Below are 17634 nucleotides of genomic sequence, written 5' to 3' on the forward strand. Positions count from 1 at the left end.
GGTCAATTTTTAAACTCCTCCTACAGAACACGATCTACTCTTTGCAAAATATATCTATGATAACTCCCAGAACATAATGTCACCAGATAAACCTTAGGAATGGAACATATGGGGAAATATGAAAAAGAAGGTAGTGAAGTCTGAAAACAAGCAGGTTGGTGAGCTCATTAGCTGGGGTGGAATTTAAAAATCTTCACGTGAAAGAATATATAAATCAAAATAGATACACGTATTCAGATGCATGCGCACTAGGCATTCACACATACCACTCTCATATACAAAAACTAAACTTTCTATCACTGCTGAATTATAAGGCAGTTACAATGGAGTTTCGCCATGTGTCTTTATAAATGCAAAAGCACCCTCTGGTGGAAAATGCAGGGTATCTGTTACAGCGAGGAACTAGATTCCTAGAGCAACCATAAATAACATCCAGAGACAAAAACTTTTTTAAATAAGCTACATTAATTGCTCCAAAAGCAAGTCACAAAAAAAGATATTTAAAAATAAATAGTTATTTGTTTCAATAAATTTAAGTGGCACTTATCAGTTCTTAGATATACAGATCTTAAATTTATTGAAACAAATGACTACTTATTTTTAAATATCCTGGTACAGAGTTTGTGTGGCATAGCACATAGTGGAGCTAGAAAGCCTCAAGTGCAGAACATGCCTCTAAAACAATGCGGCTACAGGTTAAGTTATTTAACCTGAGCCTCAGTTTCCTCATCTGTAAGAAGGGGAAAATATTACCAGTAGGACCTACCTCACAGCATTATTATAAGAAGCATGCTTTGTAAACCTTTTAATTTTTTTTCTGCTCCCTTCAGGAGAGGTAGCATACTAGGTAGAGATTTGACCTTAGAGACAATAAGACCTATATCAAATCCCAACTCTCATGGATAAATGTAATTTCTCTGCATCTCAGTTTTCTCATCTGTAAAATGGATATGATCATATCATTATCGCTTTCCTTACAAGGCTGCTGTGAGGTTCAAAAGAAATGACACGGGTAAAGCACTTTTCAGTCTGTATAGCACTATATAAATGTTGGTTTTTAATAATCATTAGCAACATAGAAATTATAGATGAGTCCTCTTGAGTCTCCTCTGAAGGTGATAAGGAATTTTAAAAAAATATCAATTATTGTATACTTCCTGCTACGATTTCTGAGGGGAAAGGTTCACTTTCTTTAAAAATTTCTTTGGATTCTCTGGCCAGATATACGGGGGAAAAAATTCCAACATGTGCCCTAACCTCTCTTTTGACCTCCAGTTGCACATTGCTAACTGTATATTGGACATCTCGAACTGAATGTTCTACAGAACATCCCCAAATTGCACATGTCCAAAGTTGAGCTCATCATGTTTCCCCATCAAACCCTCCACTCCTAACTTTCCTCTTACTGTTAATGGCACCATCATTCTCCCACCCCTTCAGTCTCACAACTCTCTTGTCATCCTTGACTCCTTTGTTGGTAAGGTTTGTCAATTTCACCTTTGCAACATTTCTTGAATATGCCCCTTTCCCTCCTCTGATACTGCCACCACCCTGTTGCAGACCCTCAAGCCTGGGCTGTTGTAGTAGCCAGCCGATGGGTCAGCTAGTTCGTCCTTCACTCAGCTGTCAAACTGATCTTCCTAAAACACAGGTTTGATCATATCACACTCCTACTCAATAGATTCCAGTGACTCTCTATCACTTCCAGAATCTAATAAGAAATCTTCTGTTTGGCTTTTAAAGTTTTTTTATACTCTGGTCCCTTCTGGCCTTTTCAGCCTTTTTTTTTTTTTTTTTTTTACATTTTAGTCCTCTCCACATAATCCATGCTCAAGTAACACTGGCCTCCTTGTTTTTCCTTAGACAAGTTACTCCATCTCCTGACTCCAGGTATTTTCACTGGCTATCCACCCCCATCCCCATACCTGGAATATTCCCCATCCTCATCTATATCTCCTGGCTTCACTGGCTTCGAATTTCAGCTAAAATCCTACTTTCTATAGCAGGGCTTTCCTGATTCCTCCTTAATTCTAGTGCCTTTGCTCTCTTGATTATTTCCAATTTATCTCATACATAGCTTGTTTATACATAGCTATTTGCATATTGTCTTCCCTATTAAATTGTGAGCTCCTTAAGAGCAGGGGCTATCTTTTGTCTTTTTTTTTTGTATCCTTAGCGTTAACTACAGTACCTAACACGTAATAGGTCTTTAATAAATGTTTATCGACTAGATGATGTGCAAACCATTAGAGACTTTTGAACTACATTGCCAACCTTAGTATTAAAATTCCAAATAACAGTTCACATTTACACTTAATACATCCAGTACAACACTAGCACAATGCCTGCATGTAATGAGAACTTGATCTTAAATGGATGAATTCACAAAGATAAGTATGTGTTAAGATTTTTAAATGGGTTAAAAAATAAATATTAGATAGTCCTAAATCTGAAATTGCAGGTCATTTTTAAAATTTTTGCCAACCCCAGTTTTGTCTTTCTGCAAGTGAATTTAGCACATGTAAATATGCCAGATTGATGATTCTAAAAACTGAGGTCTTCTGTCTACTTACAGAATGAGTGCAGCTTGAGTAACAAGTTTTTTTTTTTTATGCTACTTTGCTTTTACTGTTCGTGAAATCTTCATAAAATACATTAGAATCTAAAATGAGGCTTATTCAGTATTGAGAAAATACCTAAGGCAATAAGCAGGCAACAATGCACAGTAAAGATTCTGGGAGACCTTTAGCATGGTGTAGTGGGGCTTTGGAATTCAGACATGGGTTTGAATCCAGGCTCTGTCACTAATCAGTTGTGTACCTATGGGTAAGTCACTTAATTTCTCTAAGCCTCAGCTTCTTTATCTGAAAATAAAGATAAAAATACTTCCATTGCCTACTTCACATGAGTTTCATGGGGAAAATGTTTTGTAAACCCTTAAGCATTATATGTCATGAACTATTAATTACTTCTGATTGTTCAATTCTAAGAATTTTTACAGAGGCAAAACTTCCTGCAGCAAAAATGCTACAACAAAAATCTCGAAGACAAAAGGTTTGCCAAATAATACTAAAGGCCTAGTTATATTAAGTAAATTTGGCACTATTAAATATAGTACTGTACAACAACAAAATTTTCAATTCCTTTAGAGGGTTTGTGTTTGTGAATGTGTTCGCATGTGTTTTATTTTCCTCCAACGAAATCAACTCTGGTACAGCCATGCTAAATCACAAGGCAAATGGACCAAATATACACCATAAGCAGGCATACTTTGCATCTGCTCTAGAAAAAAGCCGGAATTTACCTTTGCTTTGGATATATAATTGAACTCAATCCAAACATCCCCAAGATACTTTACATTTAGAATGACCAGAGTCACTCTGGATTGGATGGGATCCTCCAATTACTCAGAAAATGAAGAAATGGTAGATGTTATTTCCAAGCCACTGATTAAAAATCTTTGAAAAACTAAGGAGAATAAATAGGAAGGGTACTTGTAGGCCTAGAGGTGGACAAATTCTGGGCTAATTTTCAAAAAAGGGAAGATGGTGAAGTTTGGAAAATAAAATATACTACTGAGCTTGATGCTGATTCACTGGATTATTCTAAGATTTGTTATTAAAGGGATGGCTTATGAACATTTAGAAAATGTTGATGACTAAGACTAAGTGATGACTAAGAGCCAACATGGCTTCATCAAGAAGAGGTTGGTCAATCTAATTTCTTTCTTTTTTTTAACAGGTTAGTAAACAGGTGAATCAGGAGCACGCTATAGATAGGACTCCATACACTGCCATTCATTGAATTCAGATGCATGGTAAAATCATATAACCTCCTAATTGTCTCTTTCATGACAATCACATAACCTCTAAGGAACTGTACTAATATAGCAAGGAAAGCACAACCAGGAGAATGGTAAACACAATGACTAAAATGATGTAATAAAAAAAAATACTAAAAGGCTATCAAACTGATTAACTGCAGTGACCAACCTCAATTCTAGATGATAACTCCTCAACACTTTGATCAAGGTAGCGGACTGTAAGAAGACTGAATACTAGATCATCACAGTCACTGTCAGTTGCTTTTGCTTAAGTGATTTTCTTTGCTATAAGCAAGTGTTCCATGGGAGAGGGGTATATTGAGAAATAACTGCTGTACAAAAAAATAAAAGGAACCAATAAAAATTCTTTTTAAAAAGCATTTGGTTAATTTTATTTTTTTGGTTTTCATTCAGTTGACCAAGGTCATACAGAAAGAAAAACAGATAAGAGCAAATGAATTTTTTAAAAAGAATTTGAAATTTTTTCAAAAGAAATTTTAATTCTGGAAGATATCATTTGACTATTTTTTTTTTTTTATATCTGCTAGTGGCAGAGTAAACAGACTGCTGGGCCTGGAGTCAGGAAGACTGAGTTGAAATCCAGCCTCAGACACTTATTAGCCACATGACTATGGGAAGTCACAACCTCTGTTGCTCTCAATTTCCTCAACTACAAAATACATACAATAATAGCACTTCCCAGGGTGGTGAGGATGGAATGGGATCGTGTTTGTAAAAAGTACTTGGCACAGTACCTGGCAAATGGTAGGTGCTACGTAAATGCTCATTTCCTTCTTCCCTCTATCTCTGCAAACTATACCTGATTATTTATCTAACTATATACTTATTTATAAATTTGACTGTCAGCAAGCTCTCTTCATGCATCCTGGTCATGGTTCAACATCTAGGACTAGGGGGAATCTATAAAATGGGGATAATAACAGTTTCTGTTGAAGTAATGTTGTCAGGATCAAATGAGAAAACACATATAAAGTCCTTTGCAAACCTGAAAACCCTATAAGAATACTCTATTATTTATTTATTTGTTATTAACTAGTATTGTTGCTATTAAATCTGATAGTTCAAATAATCAGTCCTTTAACTTAAGAAAAAATCTATACAAATACTCCTAGGTAATAGAAGTTCCAAAAGCAGTTCATGAAAATAAAGGCAAATCAAAGAACCCTGAAAGGAGATTAAAGGTAGTTGACAAGTGGGTTCTCTGAGGTTTCAGATGCTCCCCACAAAAGTCCTACAAATCACTTCTACAAATTCTTCTTGTCCAAAGGGCCCAAAGTTGGGTCATAAATCAGTACTATGGGGTTAAATTCAAACTACTCCAGATTTGCTTTTCCATTCAAAATTGTCCCTGTTGGTGTTGTGGGAGTGTGTGGGGTTATCCCACACCTGCCCAGTTCCACCAGTATCCTCGTTAACAATACTCCACCCTCTAACCCCAGGCTGCCAATAACAAAGGTGGCCAAGATAATGAACATAAGCTTCCCACTCAGCTCATTCTTCATTTTTATAGTAATGCTGAGGGGGCACCATCAAAATAGCAAAATGAATCCAACCCTTATTGCTGGTATGCTTAGTTGGCTAAGGCCTGCCCACAACAGCTGGCAGAGGCTCACCTGGCCATCTGCAGTCTTGGAAATAAGGGAGGGTTGTATGTGGTAGAATGTGGGCCAGGATAAGAGGGTGGGTTCTGGTGCTTAAAAACTGAGGTTTGTGATCCTGGTCCCCTATATTATTGGTAGGTAGGAGTAAAAAGGTGGAATATTGTGGGCCAGGATATTGGTAGAGCTGGGGAGATATGAGTTAACATTCACACACAGACACAGACACCCCCCACCCCCCAGCCCCTTGAGACCTCAGGAAACCTTCCTGCCAATAGTTTTCAATTTCCTTAACAACAGTCTTTACTTTAACAAACTGCCTTGGGAATACCTTTTACCTAGGGGTATTTGTATATATTTTTATTAAAGGTATTCATTATCTCCTTGAATGATTCTTAGTACCAGATCATGAACCATGCCTGGGACCTCAGGAAACAATGTTCTCTAAGTCTGTCACATCTAGTGCTCTGATTTTGACTTTTTAGAAGTTTTAACAAGTTGGTTCAAAAAACTGACAAACTCAAACTCATACAACTCCTTCAAGCCCTGGATGTAAAACCTCTGGTTTTTTATTATGTCTCACCCTTATTTACAGGGAGATCAATATGAAGGACTTCGTCGAGATATAAAGACTATAGAATTCTGCCCTTGTCCTTAAATAACATGTTGACACAAAGATACAAATCCCAATTCCCTTCACTACTGTTTAGTCTCGCCTTTGAAGATTATAATGTCCAAAGTGGCCTAAAGTTAAATATCCTTTTCTTTTCCTTTGTTATTACTTCTTGTTAAATATAAAGGGTGTATCTTATAAAAACAGTTGGTTATGCAAAAGTTAAAGGAACAAAGGTAATTCCTCCTCCCTAATCAAGAAAAGGCTAGATAAATCAAGGGGTCCATCTCCATTTGTCCAGATCTCTAGATCTGCTCCCTGGAGGAGAGGGTGAGGCTGGTGACTTTGCACAGCCCTCCCTCACTTAAATCCGATTCACTTGCAAGTTAATGGCATCACTTTCCGGATATCAAAGTCCTCTTTGAGAATGAAGAACAAACAAGATAAATCCCAGAGATTTCAGAGGTCACCTAGTTTAGTTCATATCTGGACACAAATAACTTCTATAATATCACCGACAAATGGCTATCCAGTATTTGATTTAAGACCTTCAGTAAAGGAGACACTACTACCAGATGGAGTGCATAAAATGCTGGATGCATTGTCAAGAAAACCTGAATTAGAATTCTATCTTTGAAACAACAATTACGTGACTATTATAAGGCTTATGCTAGCCCCCAGAGGAGACCCAGTGATACATCTCATATACGTAAAACACACTAATATATGAAGTAAAGAATAAAAGCACAGAGTAGATGAATATTAATTTGTATACAATATCTATAGTACATTGAGACAGGCTTGGAAGAGATCAGAGTTAAGTCAGAAATTCAGACCATGAGAAAAATAAATGGCAACTATATACATTTTATTAAAATGCTATTCCTGAGCCTTGAAGTCCTTTCTTTATTGAATTATAACTATCTCTATAGAAGACTAGCCTCTGGGCTCTGAGAAATTTATAGATAAATATTTCAGAGTCCAACCAAGGTTATGAAACAGGACTTAATAAACCTGTAGTCAAGTATGGGTTGTATCAGACTTCCTCCTCCCTTCCTTCTCTCTCCTTCACCTAATCAACCAATTCCAATGCTTAAAGATCTTGAAGCTTACTTCTGAGAGCATTAGTAATACATAAAATCTTACTTACCTACCAAATACCACCCCAGCACTACTGAGAAGCAAGGAAAACTGAAGGAACATGTTCGAACAGAGAGAGACAAGTGTGAAAGGGGCAAGATGAGAAACCAGTGCCAGTGCACTTGTAGGAGCTGATCTGATGCCACAGGTGACTGCATAGCTAGCTACTGGAGGCCCAATAGGCAGCATCCTCTGAACCAGTCCTCCCAAGGCATTGGTCAATCTGAAAATAATCCCCTTCACTAATCTTCTGGATTTGGAATATATTTGTGCTTGGGCAATTTATCTCCATAAAGTACTGCTAAATGTAGTCAATCAGGGAGAGTTGGGAGGAAGGCAGTATTGGTCAATTTTCTTTTACATTTTAAGAAACTCTTCTAGACCACAAACGGTACTAATTCAATGACCATGGGCAAGTCTGGCACATAATAAGCACTTAATAAATGCTAGCTGACTTACTGAGCTCAATTTTCTGATCTGTAAAATGGAACCATTTGCCATATTTATCTCACAGAGTTATTTGTGACTCAAAGGAGATATGAATGTAAAGTACTTTGCAAATCTTACAATTATATATACTAGTTTCAGCTATTATCTCCTTGGTTATACAAAGATTTTTCCCCCCTTTAAATATAAAAAACTACTTCTCTGCAACTTCTACTCTGCTAAAAAGAACGAGATTTATTCTTCGGGCTTTCATAACACCCTTTACATACCTGAAGATAGCTGCCATCTTCCCTCTCCCTCCCTGAAAGCCTTTGCCTTCCCTGTTATACATTCAACCATTCCTTTAAAGCACTACTCAGGTGACATGATCTCTAATCATTTCATCATCCTAACAGCCTTCTCTGGCATACAGTCTGGACTATAATTGTACTTTCTAAAACATCACTCTTAAAATAGAACAAAATACTCACAATGTGATCTGACCATGGCAGAATATGTACAATAGGGATGCTGACTTGCTTTATTCTGGACATTGGCTAGGGCAGATAGGTGGTACAGAAGATAGAGCATTGAGCTTGGAATCAAGAGGACCTGAATTCAAATCTAGTGTCAGATGCTTATTAGTCATATGACTTTGGACAAGTCATTTAACTTCTGTTTTCCATTCAATAAACATTTATTCAACACCTTCTATGTTCTAAGCACTGGGGATACAAAAAAGAGGCAAAAAATAATTCCTGCCTCAAGGAGCTTATAACCCAATGGGGGAGACACCACGCAAACAAATACATACTACAGAAAGCAAACTATATCCAGGGTAAATAGTAAACAAAAGAGGGAAAGCACTGGAATTAAGAGGGTTTAGTAGGGACTTAAAGGAAGACAGGAAAGCCAATAGCTAGAGAGGAGGAGGGAGAACATTCCAGGCATAGGGGACAGTCAGAGAAAATGCCCAGAGCTGAGCTGTAAAATGGGGATAATAATAGCACCTACCCTGTAGCATTGTTGTGAGAAGCAAATGAAATATTTATAAAGCCTAGCACATAGAAGGCACTTTGCTAGCTTGCTTCCTGCCTTCTTAACATAGACCAATATAATATAAGCCTAAATGTAGCCTTGTACTAGCAATTTTGGCTGCCATGACACACTTGTGACTTGTTTTTAACTATTCTTCCTCCCACAATTTTTTTTTCAGAGAAGATGTTATCTAGTCACACCTCCCCGACCCTGTACTTGTGCAGGGGAGGGTGTATGGGGTGTTTAGGTAGGATTAGCACCTCTGTGTGAGGACTGTCAACTCTTTTTCAGGGCTGCTCATCTGCCTTTGGTGTCCATCTATCACCCAACTCTCTCACCTGTGACTCAAAGAAGGTGTAGTATGCACAGTAGCCACACTGATAAAAACCATCTTGACAGACAAGCTAAACCAGGGTGAGGGTAACCAACTGGCCTCAAACTTGTCAGTGAATTAGGGGGGTGTCTACCCCAAGTATGTGAAGACTTCCCCTGATAGAATGAGTGGATGAGAACAATTTGGTCCAATGACCATAAAGGAGGCTGAAGCAGGCACCGGGTAGTGCTTAGAGTTTGGTCAGATGTCAAATACACCAAGGTATCCCACTGTATCCTGGGTCATTGCCAGACATCTTAATTTTTGTCTTGCCACCGGACTTTGATGAGTCAGGAATAAAAAGCATTAGTTCTACCTCACTTACGTCCAATTCAGGCATGAGTTAAGACATCAGCCTGTGACATCACTGGTCTTGAAAAACAAGGACAAATAACAATAACTTTTATAGGAACACAAGTATTTTATCCTACTGATCCTACTCATCCCCATTAAATTTAGTCCTATTCTAGCCTGCCCACATCTCCTTGGATCCTAAGCTCTCTTGTTGCATTTCAGTCTTGTCCCACTCTTTGAGACCCCATACCAGGGGATTCTTTTAAAAGTTTACCATTTCTTTCTCCATCTTATGGATGAGGAACTAAGACAAACAGAGCAAAGTGACTGGCCCAGGGTCACACAGCTGCTAAGTGGATTTGAACTCATAAAGATGAGTCTTCCTGATTCCAAGCCCAGTGCTCTACCTACTGAATCACTGTAGCTGCCCAAGTTGTTATTTCATGAGTTATAAATGTCATTTGCAGATCTGATAAGGATGACAACATGCTATCTATGCTTTCATTCAAATGACTGATAACAATGCTGAAGAGCCCTTCATCATTCCTGAGTCATTCTTCTTCCTCCAAGTTGACATTGACATGTTAATGATTATTCTCTGAGTTTGGTCAATTAGTTTCAAATTCAGCTCACTGCACTATTGGTATGTAGATATCATATAATTTCAATCAATCAAGTCAACTATAATTTTAGGTCTAATTAATAACTAACATTCCATTCTAATTCTCTTTTAGTTATGAAGACCTGACCTTTATATAGTTTTTAGTGGTTTTTTTAATGATCAATTATAAATGATATAACACAAATATGTGATTATCTGCTAAGAATGTCCTCCCCCAAAATATATTGTACTGGGTAAGATGCCATGCACAATATGAGATGTTGTAATAGTTTTTAAAATGTTATTTCAAATGAATAAAAAGTCATTTTATTTGAGTCATCAAATGAATGAATTATTCATCAATAATGAATTGTAAATTTTAAAATACCACACAAATTAGTGTTATAGGCAACTTCACAATTGCTATTTTTCTTTACACCTAAAATTACCATGAATGGTTTAAGTGAAATAGCTTTAAAATCTTTTTGAATGCCCCATAGTTTGTTTTAATAACGTAAATAAGATATACATATTATTGACCAGAGAAAAGAAAGTTTGCTTCACTCCTTAAAGCAGTGGAGTCAAAATCAAACAGAAAGAAGGGGCAGGGGGCACTGAATTATACATAAGGACCCCTGCAGGTCATACACTGACTTAAAATGCCACATATTAACACTATGTTCCCCTGTATTTTTATTTATTTTTAAAAATATTTCCCAATTACATTTTAATCTGGTTTCAGCTATTCCAAAGTGTTTCTGGCTTATTTGTGCTTTAAATTATGATTTTAAGTTTTTTAACGCTCAGAAAAACATGTATGCCAAAATGAGTTGCCTTTTTTTGATTACTTCTGTATTTCCTTTATACCTAGTAAGATAGTTATTACTCACTGTGTAAGATTAGACTCTGTGAAGCGTTCATAATATTAAATACGACTCTGTTACCTGAAACCACAGAAGAGTCTGCAAAAGAGGATTCCAATTCATCGCTTTCAACAGCTAGGCTATCATTTTCCTGCTCTTGTTGATCCGATAAAGAAATAAGGGTCTTTTCAATGACATGACCATCCTCTGGGGATAATTTCTCAATTCCATTCTCTTTAATATCTGTTTTTGAGAAAAAATATTAAAATACAAATGATATTTCAAGACAAATGTAACAAAAAGCAAAGTAGGATTCTTTCTTTTGCTGCTCTTCTGGTTTGAGTTTTAGCCAATCAAGTGCTTTTGACTGAGTATTGCCTTTGATTGAATCAATCAAGAATCTTTGATTGGAAACAGTATATATATCAAATTGCTTGGGGAGAGAATAAACTTGGTAAAACTTGGTTTCGTTTGAACCCTACGTGGCTGAGAAACCAGACCTGTTTCCTAGAGACTAGATTTATTTAATGTAAAACTCAGGACATAGATTATACTGTCTAGAAATCCATGAAGGATGGAATGTGAAGAGTTTCCCCTTGCTATACATCTCAAGGAACCTATGTATCTTATCTGGAAACTGCCCCCATGCTGGTACTGTTTCCTTGTTCCTTTGTTTGAATTCTATATAACTTATTACTTGTAACTCACAGATTTGGAGGAGGGGCACACTTTTTTGGCTCTCCTCTCTATTTGGACAACTTAACAAACTTCTAAATTATTTAAGTTCTGGGTTCTGTTCCCTGCTGCATTTCTTTGGACACTACATTTTATGAAACAATGAAAAATACAAAATGGCCCTCAATCCTGTGTGGCCCATTTCCACTTAAACAGCAATCAGGGAAGACTGGGGCTAAACTGGGGCAAAGAGTGCTAAATACTATGCCATTTTCTGGATTATATTTAATGTCCTGGTACTCTAAATCTGAGATCTTGTCCAGGGACCAACAAGTTGACATAGTACTAGAGAAACTTGATTATAAATATTGACATTTTCATTACCAATGACACTAGAAGCCAAAAGTACATTCCAGTTGAGTGGAAGGATGGCTTCCTCGAATTTTTTGTAGAGACAAATAAAAGAGCTGCAACAAAGTTGGTTTTATTTTATGTCCCATTTCATGGGACATTTTGTCATCTTATATTTCAGTGTTCACAACAGATATTTGCAAAAAGAGCACCATTAAAATAATTACAACTTGTACATTAGTATCTTTATAGAAAATAAGCCAGAGACATTCTACAAAAAATTCCACATATAGTTAACATCTACTTTTATGCTCAGTTAGCTTCAATGGCAATGCAGGCGTAAGAGAGAACAGCAAAAAATCCTGGGAAACATGGTTCAGGGGTGAGAAACAAGAAGCAAAAGGCTTATAGAACATAAAGAATTCTCATGCCTATGCATCATGAGTAGTTTCTTTAAGAAAAGAATCTACAATACAAGTTAACTGAGTTACCATATTTTAATTCTAACATTCATTTCAGTAGCACGGGATCCTAATTGAGGAAGTAGAATCCCATTAAAGAAAACAGAAATGGGAAGAGGAGGCTGGCCAAGCTAAAAAAGAGTTGTGCTGTGCTAGAAGCAGCATAATTCTGAAAATGTTGGGGAAGTAAATTCTCAAAGAATATAGGAGAGAATTCCAAAAGTTTACCAAAAAAGACCTTATTATTATCCCCCCAAGAAGATGACCAAAAAATATCAATAACTGCCAATCCACATGTTTGAGAATAATCTACATGTGTATCAAGGACATCCATGATGAAGGTATGATAGTTATAAGAAAAAAGAATGGAAATCAGGCTTTTTCACATATTAATCTACAGCAGATTCCCTCTTCCTACAATTCACTGAAGAACAGATAAAGCAAGCCCTGATATTTATTATTTACTGTAAAAGAGCATTAGTTTCAACAGAACAAAATACTATCTTAAAGACACTCTTCAATAAATCAATAAACATTTACTAGGTACCTACTATGTGCTTAGTCAACCAGGCACTGAGTTAGAGTCACTCCTCCCAAGGAGCTTATAACCTCTTGGGGGAGATAGAATACAAAATAAAGACCACAAATTAAAGGTAGTTGAATTCAAGATAAATACAAAGAAGCTAGGGAGAGGGGGTGCTAACAATTGGGAGGACTCCAGAAAGGTTTTTCTGGTAGGACGTTGTGTTTGAGTTGAGTCTTGATGGATTACAGGGATTCAGCTAGACGGGATTAGGAGGAAGTACATTTCAGCCATGGGGGCCAGCCAGTGCAGTCACTGAGAAGGAGATGGAGGAACAAAAAAGACAAGTTTGTCTGGACCTTATTGAGTGGGAAGGGATGTATATTTAATGAGGTCAGAAAGATAGAATGAAGTCAAGTGAGAAAGTGTTTTAAAAGCTAAACAGCAGTTTGTATTTTATCCAACAGGTAATAAAGAACCACTGGAACTGATTGATTATGAGAGTAATATGATTGGATCTAGATTTAAAGAAAATCACTCTAATAACTATAAATAATGCATTGGAGTAGAGGTAGACTTGAGACAGGAAGGCCAATCTGAATGTTACTATAATACACAGACCAGGAAAGAAGTAATAAGGACCTGAACTAACTCGATGGCCATATGAATAGAAAGAATGAACAGACAGAGAGAGATTACGTATATAAAAATGGCAAGATTTATAGAGTAATTAGATATACTGAGTGAGAGAGAAGGAAGGGTCAAAGGTAACTAAGATTACAAACCTGGCAAAATGCAAGAATAGTGATGCCTTCAACAGAAGCAGGGAAATTAGGTAGAGGGTAGGTTTGGGTGTGAAAGATAATGAATTTTGTTTGACGCCATCAACACAACATCAACTGAAGACAAGAGGATCAAAATGAGTTTAAGCTGTCCTAAGGATATCCAGTTAGAAATGTTCAACCAGAAAAGCAGAGGCTAGTTGATCTTTTGAGCTGTGAGCTGCGATATTAATTAGGTGTCTGGGTTGCTTAAGGAGGGGCAAATAGTTCTGGTTCTGTGGTGGTCCTGGGTCTTGGAATGGCCCTTGAATTTCCCACCTGGGTGAGATGGAAGACCCAGTCTTAACTTTGGGGGTGTATATGTGCGTGCGTGCGTGCGTGCGTGCGTGCGTGCGTGTGTGTGTGTGTTTTCCCTCTAGTCAGTTAGTGATGCAGTAATGGAGACTAGGAGAGAGAGTAGCAACTCACATCTGTGAGTTACCTGAATAGGGAGAATAATTAAAACTACAGTAGGTGATGAGGTCATCAAGAGAAAGAATGTAAATGGAGAAGGTCCAGGACAGATCCTTGGAGCATCCCCACTGTTAGGAGAGGTTATAAACTGCCACAGTCTCCAAAGAATTAAAGTTGCTGGTCACTCAAAGGATAATGGAGAGATCTATGGTTGGCATGAGTAGGTTGCAACATTTAACCAACAAAAAAACTGTACAAAAGAAGATTTGCAAAAGAAAGATGTATAATGGAAAATGAGGAGAGTCATGTAGCAAGATCCAGGAATACTTAAAGGAAAGCTTATGTGACCTAATGATATATGTGCAATGTTAAGTGATCTGAAGAACTATTTCCCAACATATTGGGTGGTCCCTCTGTGAAAGATTTAGAAAAGGAAATAGACAGGATGCAAAAAGTATGTGAAGTTGCGGGCTGCTACCTACACTGTTGAAGTGAGCATGTATATCAAAGCATACATCCATCAAAGTATATAAGAAACAGTAGTTATATTTTTAAACAGGGACATCCTTCATTAATGTTTTATACCAGTATCTCATTATGGCATGGAATAACCTCTTGTTCTTAAAGGCTATGGCAAACCTCTAGCTCTGGTAAGTCTTACCAAGATGGTAAGGCTTCTTGTATTGTCCAAGGATCAACGTAGCTAACTTTATAGTGGAATATCACCATAAAATTGATGACTACTCAGTGATTATTTATTATTTCACTGCTAATTCATGGAAATGTGGGGAAGCTGTACTCTGTCTCCATAAGACTGATAAAATTATGGAATTACACATACATATATATAATTTATGTATACACATTTATATATACTATCACATTGATATTTACATAATCAAAGAGTACAGAAGATCACATGAGGAAAAGTTCAAAAGCAAAGCGAATTATCAATTTTCACCCATATTACTTATCTATAATACAAATATTACTACATACCTTTGTTAGTTTGTGTGATTACATAATACTGTTTCTACAAGATAAATTCAGTAAAATTTTTGTTTATATTTCTAAAATGTAAACATATTAGACAAAAAAAATATTGAGATGGGCCATGAATACTTCTAGAAGTAGTCTAAGAAAGTAGTAAGTAGTAAGAAAGCCCAAGTTTGAGGCACAGCTCTGCCATGTAGCATTTATAAGACTGTGGCAAAGTCACTTCCCTTTAATGAACCCATTTCTTCACTTGTAAACTGTGGATAATAGCTTTCTCTGTCTACCTAATAGGATTTTTATGAGGACAGAATATGATAATACATTTACAGAGTTTTTTAAATTGATGAAGCACTATACAAATGTCATCTATTATTTTCACCATGTACTTAAATTTACTTCTAGTATGATTTTACCCTTATGGTAAATACAATGGGAGAAAGATATTCTCCTTCTCTATAACCTCCAGCATGAGAACTTCTTCTACAAGTATAGATCTATAGGTCTATTCAGGTATTCACTTAGGGTGAGGTAACACCCATTCATTAAATAGCCTTGTTTAAGAAGTAGCCAGGGGGTGGCCCCTTTAAATGAGGCAAAGTAAAATGAAGATATCAGGCTGGGAGGGAAACAGCAACAGTTACTATTGATAATCACTCTCAAGCCAGGAGGGTACAGAAGACAGCCCTTAAACAGGTGCCTATCCAAATTTACCCTCATTTGGAGAGAAGGAAAGGGAAGGGGAAACAGAGGAGGAGGAGGTGAGTTACCCAGCTAGCTGGGTCCCCATTCAGGGTAGCTATGTCTACTCAGTATTTTCTCATAAATTTCTTTGAGGAAAAGTAACCTGCATTTGTATCTCTCCTTTATCTCCTCTAACTCACTTTTTTTTGTTACTAGACATTTTTTCCTCTCCCTGCCACCTACTCTTCTCAAAAGAAAAAGAAAGAAAATTATTGTAACAAATAAACATAGCCAAGCAAAACAAATTTCCTGTATTGGCCATGTGCTAAAATGTGTCTCATTTGACTTAGTAGTCCATTATCTTTCTGTTGATCCCCTGAAATCATGATTGATAATTAAATTGATTAGATTTTTTTCAGTCTTTCAAAATAATTTATTATTTACAATGTTTATATATAGTATAAACTGTTCTGGTTCTGCTCACTTCACTCCACATAAGTCCATCCAAGTCTTTCTAGGTTTCTCTGAAATCATCTTTCTTCATTTCTTACAACATGATAGTATTCCATTATATTTACATAGTACAATTTATTCAGCCTTTCCCCCAATTGATGGGTACTCCTTTAATTTCCAGAGTTTTTTTACCACATCAGAACTGCTATACATATTGTTGTACATATGAGTTCTTTTCCTATTTTTTTTTGACTCCTTGGCATTTAGGTTTAGTAGTTGTATTGCTAGAATCAAAGGCATGTGTCATTTAAAAATTGTGGGACAATAGTTCCAAACCAATCATGTGCCTATTTTCTGGCAGGCCCTCCAAAATTTGTCATTTTCCTTTTTTGGAGGGGAGCAGGAATTTCCCATTTATTTCTCAACTCTGTGCTATAAGGTTTCTTGCCTCCCTGTGCAAATGAATTTTCTCAGTCTAGTAACTAATGATCCATAAATTGGCAAAACAAAATCCAAAACCTTCTCTTAGTCCATATCCTTCTTGACATATAAGATGACACTGTTAACAACCCCTTCCTAATGATGACTCTTCTTCCTGAATTTTTATACTTCTACACTTTCCTAGCTCTCTTCATTCCTGTTTGTCTACTTCTCAATCTCCTTTGTTGTTTTATCATACACATTGTGCCCCTTAAACTGGGATGGAACCATACAGCTCTGTTCTGAGTTTTCTCTTTTCCTCTCACTGGCTGATTTCATCAGTTCCCATGGTTTCATTTATCACTGCTATGCATTTAACTTATCTATATATTCAGTCCCAATTTCTTTCCAGAGCTGGAATTTCATCTTTGATGTCCCTTAGGCATTTTAAACCCAACATGTCCAGACCATAACTTCTTTCCTTCAAATTTTCTTATTTTTGTTGAAAACACTACTGTTTCTCTAGTCAGTCAGTCTAGTTTTAAACCTCAAATGATTTTCTTCTCTTCCATCTTCCTCATCCCCAATATTCAAAATGTCTCCAAGACTTGTTCATTCCAGCTCAATGGTATATTTAGTTCCTGTCTCATCCTCTTTACCCAAATGGCTCAAATCTGAGATCAGGGGCTCAATAACTCTTACCCGGACTATTGCAACTGCTTCTTAATTGTTATCACTGCCTTGTGTCCTCCATCTCTTCAATCCATCCTCCACATAGCTGTCAAAATAAACTTCCCAAGCCATAAATCTGACTATCTCACTCTTCTGATCAAAAAATATCACGGATTTCCTATTGCTTTGTTACAAGTTGTTAAGGGGTCCCCTGAACTTGTCCTTTATGAGTGGCCAAGTTTCCAAAAACACTAGATCCACAGCATGCAGGAGGCCCTAAATGTATCAAGGACAAAGCCCTCCCTTACCCCCAGCTGACATAATTTGTTATTTGTCTCCCAAGCTAGATTTCCTGCATGTCCTTGGGAGACAAAAAC

The 17634-nt window shown here is 36.8% G+C and overlaps 1 protein-coding gene across 1 annotated transcript in view; it reads right to left on the reverse strand.

The window, feature by feature from the left end:
* The window catches only part of IFIH1 (interferon induced with helicase C domain 1), a 99885-nt gene that overhangs the window by 66773 nt on the left and 15478 nt on the right, over positions 1 to 17634 (reverse strand). Inside the window, exon 3 of the mRNA XM_072612160.1 lies at positions 10872 to 11033. Within this exon, the coding sequence (XP_072468261.1) occupies positions 10872 to 11033 (162 nt within the window). The remainder of the gene's footprint in view (positions 1 to 10871; positions 11034 to 17634) is intronic.

The sequence above is a fragment of the Notamacropus eugenii genome, chromosome 5 (assembly GCF_028372415.1).
Source record: "Notamacropus eugenii isolate mMacEug1 chromosome 5, mMacEug1.pri_v2, whole genome shotgun sequence".
Taxonomy (NCBI): domain Eukaryota; kingdom Metazoa; phylum Chordata; class Mammalia; order Diprotodontia; family Macropodidae; genus Notamacropus; species Notamacropus eugenii.